Here is a 6,692-nt window from a genome sequence, read left to right as displayed (position 1 = left end):
TAAATTTCTACAATTATTAATAAATTTATTTTTTTTAAAAATTTATTAGTTATAGTTGAGTGGAGCATAGTCGAAAATAATATTACAAGAAAAAGTAATTAATATATAAAATCCTTTCCAAAAAGGAAATAGAATTTCACAAGAAATGAGAGAAGAAAATAATGATGTTAATAATGTTGGTGATGGTGTTGGTGTTAGTGTTGGTGTTAATAGTACTAGAAGTGATAATGATAATGATAACATATGACTCTAATTAAAGATATAAAATAAATGATTATATCGGTGATAGTAATTAATTTTATTATAAAAAAATTAATAAAAATCTCACGATATTAATTTCTATTACTGTTTAATAATTATTTTAATAAAAAGATTATATTATTTTAAAATAATTTTATTAAAGATCAAAATATTATTTTTTTAATAAAAATTACTTTGTTATTAGGAAAAAAAGAACACCAAGCCACCCATTTAATTGTTTACTCTTTGATCAGTGCATCTAATCATTGAGAACGAGCAATGATTATAAATTTATAATTAAGTAATTTGATATTTGTAAAAACAAGTTTAATTATAGTTTTGGACAAAACAAAGATTAACAGAATTTTGGAACAAAAAGAGTACTTATGGACTACATAAAAAAAAGAGTACTTCTAGAGGAAATTTTTTTTGGTAAAACAAGGTTATCTTTGAAGTGATTATTTTTAGATATTCTTAAGAAAATAAATTAATATTTAAATATATATAATTTTTTTACTAATATATTGAGATATAATAATATTAAAATATTTTTAAAAAGTAAAAAAATTTAACAATAAAAATAATAATTAAAAATATTTTTTTTTCGTCGTTAAAATAGATATTTCAATACATAAATATAAATCCTCTCTTTATCGAAAAATTTTATCATTTAAGATTTTTTCACCGACAAAATATTAACATTTCACATGTACATCCACATCCCACATTTGCGTGTGGGATATATTAGAACATTTTGCTTCTCACTCTCACTCTCACTCTTGCACCCACTTTATATCATTGTGCTCAAGGTAAATCAAAGAGCATGATACATTCATTAATACTCTAAGCACCTTTAAAGATGGCAATGGGGTTAGGGTTATTGCTTCTTGTCTTCTTGCTACCTTGTTACTACTGTGCGAAGGGTGTGGAGCCTGCAAACTCAGCTAAGTGTGCCTTTTCAGCTGTTTACAACTTCGGTGACTCAAACTCTGACACTGGTGGTATATCTGCTGTATTTGTTCCAATCCCACCGCCTTATGGTGAGGGTTTCTTCCATAAGCCTTCAGGAAGAGATTGTGATGGCCGTCTCATCATCGATTTTATTGGTAACTAAACGCTTCTCTTGATTCTAATCTAATTTAATCAAATCAAAGTTCGCAACGGCAGGCTTGTTTTGAAACCAAGAGAAGTTTTGCTTTTAATTGATAAGCAACTTTGAGTAAATGTCATTGGCGATATCATGAGACACTGATAAGCAACTTGAGTAAATGACATTCTCTCAATCAACTTTATCCGTTTAGATTTGTGCTTATTGTACTTGTACTCTACTGTGCAGCTGAAAAGCTAAACTTACCATACTTAAGTGCTTATCTGAACTCCCTTGGAACCAATTATCGGCATGGTGCGAATTTTGCCACCGGTGGATCCACCATTAGGAGGCAGAACGAGACCATATTTCAGTATGGGATAAGTCCATTCTCGCTTGATATGCAGATTGTGCAATTCGATCAGTTCAAAGAACGTACCAAACAAATGTATCAAGGTGAAGGAGTGTGAAACTTTTTTATGAGATTTTTTATATATGATGGCTCATTAGCTTACGCTGTTCTTGTTTTCTTGAAAATTTAGACAATAGCAACTCAGTTGATAAGAGCAGGATTCCGGTACCTGAGGAGTTTGGCAAGGCTCTATACACTTTTGACATTGGCCAAAATGATCTCTCGGTTGGATTTAGGACAATGAACTTTGACCAAATGCGTGCAATCATGCCAGATATAGTCAATCAGTTAGCCAATGCAGTCAAAGTAAGTAGCACTTATTCGAGCTTTTGAGATTTCCTCGTACTCCAACCAGCCAATTATAGGTAGGTGCTTAACAAGTTTGAAAAACAAATTCATACTCTGTTACACTCTTAGATAAATATAATCAATGTGTATGGAATTATGAATACAATTTTTTACCCTTTGTATAGATATAAGGGTTAATATACAAAGAAGTTATCCATCAATCCTTTGTGAGTGAGGAAGAATGACAGAGGGTTATAGAAATGTAGTGGAGAACATGGTAGTTATGGATGAAGTTATTTGTTTGGCCTTTTTCCTTTGTTGGTTTACTTTTAGCTCTTGTGATAAGCTTCACTTTATTGTGTTGAGCTGTTTCTTTAAAAATATATATTTTATTAAACTGACAATTATTTTTCACGAAAAGGAATTACATAACCCCGAGAAGTGCATCCTTTTGTTTAATCTGAATCAGTTTTAAGATCCGATTAATAATTATTTTGCAGAATATATATGAAAGAGGAGGGAGGTCGTTTTGGATACATAACACTGGCCCAATTGGATGCTTACCAGTGAACCTATTTTATAAGCACAATGTGCCACCTGGCTATTTCGACAAGTATCAATGCGTGAATGATCAAAATCTGATGGCTCAAGAATTCAACAAGCAGCTTAAGGACAGAGTCATCAAGCTTAGGATAGAGCTCCCAGAGGCTGCAATCACATATGTTGATGTCTATGCTGCAAAGTATGGACTAATTAGCAATACCAAGAATGAAGGTATAAAGTCTAATATTTAATAAGAAAGATGTTTTCTAAATAGATATTTGTCCTTTTTACCTCTCCAAAATATAAGTTGTGGCGAAAACTAGAAATGTTGGCTTTTCCTGAACTTTAAGTAGTAAAAATGAGAATATAATTGATAAAAAATGAAAGAACTTTTTTCAATGTTATTTTACTACTAGTCATTTTGGATACAACAATTTCCAGTCAAATTATGATACATGTTCTCATTCTTCTCTTTTCAGAAGTTATCCATTATTTTAGAAGTTATTGAAATGAGTAAATACCCAAATTTATCTTCACTAGAAATTTTTGAAAATTATTCTCGTCAGATTCCTTCATTGTTTTCGATCAAATTTTTATACATGTTGAACAAATAAGTTCGTAACAAATTTTTTTATATGACAATTAGGTCCCAAGAAATATCATTATAAGACATTAATTCTCTTTCAAAACGATGAAGGAATCAATCTATCCGATAGGAGTAATTCTCAAAACCTTGTAGAGAATAAAGATTTATTGAGGACCGAAATGTCTGATTTAAAATTTTTTAAGGACTAATTTAATTATTTATTCTTTTGAAAATTTAAATGAAAGGTAAAAATTATTTGCAAAAGTTACCAATTAAAGTTAAGAGAGGAAGAAAACTTGCTAATGGTAAAAGTAACATTCCTAATTTGTTGGGTAAACTTATTTCACATAAAACATTTTGTTTTTCTTATTTGCAGGATTTGATGATCCAATGAAAATTTGTTGTGGGTATCATGTGAATGACACCCACATTTGGTGTGGAAATTTAGGAACAGCGAATGGGAAAGACGTGTATGGAACTGCTTGTGAGAAGCCTTCAGCAGCTATAAGTTGGGATGGTGTTCATTATGCTGAGGCTGCCAACCATTGGGTTGCTAATCGCATACTCAATGGTTCCTTCACTGACCCACCAATTCCAATTACCCAAGCATGTTACAGGCAGTAGAAGCTTTACTATTTATATATGTTGGAGTTATTGCTCATTTTGGCAATAACCCATCTATCTATGTTATGAGCATATTCTTATGGGAAAATCATCACATTAGAAATTGCAATAATGCATGAAATAATTTATTCTTGTAACACTAGTAACATTGCAACTGCTCAAATAATAAACGGAATGGAAAAACTAGTATAGTAAGACAACAAAAACATTATTTCAATCTCCACCAAATGTAAGTTAAAACATAAAGATTTTGTGATATGGAAAAAACATATTGGGCTTTAGCTGAAAATTCAAGTGCAATTAATTCTATGTGAAATAACTAATTTAAATTGGTAGAATGGTCAATTCACTCATAAGTGTTGAGAGTTTTAACTCTAATTAACTAATTTAAATTGGTAGAATAGTCAATTCACTCGTAAGTGTCGAGAGTTCTAATTTTGTGTTGTGTATGTAGTAATTTACTGGCTAGCGACAGACTCTTAAATAGAGTTTAGATTTGTGGCAAATTAGTATGTAAAATTGATAGTTGAGAGTAGTTAAATGATAACTTTAATTCAAGGAAAAATGCTACTTCTACTTGTATATTTTAGCACACTTTAGATTATATATTTCTTTTTTCAAAAAAAATATTTTAATCCAAATTAATTATATTTGATTCCTCTTTTTAAATTTATTTTTATATAAAAGGAAGTTTGATAATTCATGTTATGTGTGGTATGAAATTGAAATTTAGAATTTAAAATTTGTTAAATTAAAAGAGTAAAATAATTTTAATATATTATGAGTACATCAATAGTAAAGTAAAGTACTAAATTGATCCTTTACGTTTGGACGTAATCCTATTTTTAAAGTTTAAAGTGTCTTATTTAAATCTAAAAAAATTTATTTAGTTTCAATATAATCTCAAATCAAAGTTAAATAATTAATAAAATATCCTACATAGTAGGAGAACAAGGTGGATAATCCGCAAAGGGAAAGTATGAGGAGCCAATGAAATATTTATACGATGCAACGGAGGTTTATGGAGTATTAGAAATATAATTATTAGTGTTACATTTTTCGATCAGCTGAAGCTTTTGGGATGAGTGGTATCATGACATGGTATTAAAGTGCTAGATTCGAAAGGTCAAGAGTTCGATTCTTGGTGAACTCAAAAATTAAATTAATTTTTCGAAAAGATGTTTATTATCCCTTGTACTCGGATGGTTATTCGTGCATACTGCATTTCTCAGCTCTTCAAGCTCTATCTCAGTGATTCAATTCGAGTCTTTTACAAGATCAATGGAACTGCTATTTCCTTTATCCGACCAAGGCACTAGGCATCAACAAACAACATTGCCACTCACAACTCAAAACTATCATTCATGATCCAAATCCATGTAGATCTCTTTGAAGATGAAGAACAAAGTGAAGTTCATCGATGGGAAAAAGGGGAGGCTTGGGATGGTGCAACACTTTTGTTCTCTACTGGTTACGTGGAATCTTGCACACCGTGCTCTCATGTGATAATGCTTGCGATTTTTGGCATGAATTAAAGCATCACTGCTACAAGCTAACGGGGACATCTTCAAAATTCCCAAGCTCCAGGTTGATCTGCATACCATGAAACAAGGTGAGCTCTCTATCACTTTCTACTACGCTAAACTCGAGCATTTGGAAAGAATTTTGGATGAGTTTCAGCCAATCCCCAACTGCCATGTTCATGTGGTTTAGAAGTAGTAAGGGAATATAAGATTTGTTTTCTTAGAGGAATGAATGAACAATATGCCAGTGTACGTTCAGAATTGATGCTGGTTAAGCCCCTCCCTGATATTACTGCTAGTCTGCTACTTTCAACAAGAGTGACACATTTCTCATATAGCTAATTTTGAACCGAAAACAGTAATGAACAATGTCAGTGTGAATGCATTTGATATTATAGAACTCATTCGGTAACATAAGGAACCCTCGTATAGTGGAAACTCGGCAACCGTGATTGTGAGATACAGGACCTCGAAGATGATTGGAACTGCCAGGCACCAGGCAAACAAATGGGCTCTATATATTGGAAGTCAAACCAGTAGTTACACACTTACACTAGTTGGCACCCAATCTCATAGATTACACTCAATACATACAAATTTGTCCTAAGAGATACTATACGCAATAGCCACACATCATATGATACATTACATAGACATAGATTGCATTCCATTTCACCAAAAGATGATGTATGGCACTACAGATTGGGATACCTCTCTGATCTCCTGCCAGATTAAATAAAATGCACAATACTTTTCCTTTTATCAAAAATTCCTTAAATAAATTTCCGTTGTGACTACTGCCATTTGGCTAAACAAGAAAGGCCCCCTTTTTTCTGATAGTAACACTAAAATTATAGAATTTTTTTATCTCATTCATATTTATATATGGAGACTAATTGTAAGGCTTTCCATTTTTAGTCGTAAATACTTTCTTACAGTGGTTGAAGATAAAGAATAGATTCACTTGGCTATATTTTATCATTTTATGAAAACCAAAACTGAAACAAGGAATTTGTTGCAAAATTTCATTAAAATGATTGAAACACAAATGTCAAAAGTTATTAAATGTGTGAGGTCTGAAAAGAGACAACAAAACATTTTGAATATGGCTAGAGCGCTGATTTTCACATCCAACATACCAAATTGTTTTTGGCATTATGCAAATGGATATGCCATTCATGTGAGTACCTAGCTCAACTTTACATGATTGCAGTCCACATCACTCATTGTTTCAAAAGTTATTAGACATTAGTCATTTTAGAGTCTTTGGGTGTTTGGTTCATGTCTCTACTCTTCCTTCATTCACACAGAAAGAAATTTGACAAGAGAGCTTGGAGGTGCGCATTTTTGGGTTGTAAAGAAGGCGCAAAAGGTTATATCTTAATGGAC

At 31.6% G+C, this 6,692-nt stretch overlaps 1 protein-coding gene across 1 annotated transcript; it reads left to right on the top strand.

Moving 5' to 3' along the window:
* Positions 1-999: 999 nt before the first annotated feature.
* On the top strand, positions 1,000-3,917 carry LOC107469009 (GDSL esterase/lipase At5g14450). Its single transcript, XM_016088398.3, has 5 exons — positions 1,000-1,346; positions 1,577-1,783; positions 1,870-2,045; positions 2,528-2,801; positions 3,533-3,917. The coding sequence occupies exons 1-5, from the start codon at positions 1,100-1,102 to the stop codon at positions 3,778-3,780; spliced, it is 1,152 nt and encodes a 383-aa protein (XP_015943884.1). The 5' UTR covers positions 1,000-1,099; the 3' UTR covers positions 3,781-3,917.
* Positions 3,918-6,692: the final 2,775 nt, after the last annotated feature.

The sequence above is a fragment of the Arachis duranensis genome, chromosome 10 (assembly GCF_000817695.3).
Source record: "Arachis duranensis cultivar V14167 chromosome 10, aradu.V14167.gnm2.J7QH, whole genome shotgun sequence".
Classification (NCBI taxonomy): domain Eukaryota; kingdom Viridiplantae; phylum Streptophyta; class Magnoliopsida; order Fabales; family Fabaceae; genus Arachis; species Arachis duranensis.
The sequence above is the reverse complement of the archived record's forward strand: the minus strand, read 5'-3'. Positions and strand labels throughout refer to the sequence as shown.

Bases quoted from the DNA above. Each gene is read 5' to 3' on its own strand.
- LOC107469009 (XM_016088398.3), top strand. From the start codon at position 1,100: ATGGCAATGGGGTTAGGGTTATTGCTTCTTGTCTTCTTGCTACCTTGT. The intron at 1,784-1,869 runs GTGAAGGAGTGT...TTGAAAATTTAG, and splicing joins TACCAAACAAATGTATCAAG to ACAATAGCAACTCAGTTGAT. The intron at 2,046-2,527 runs GTAAGTAGCACT...ATTATTTTGCAG, and splicing joins AGTTAGCCAATGCAGTCAAA to AATATATATGAAAGAGGAGG.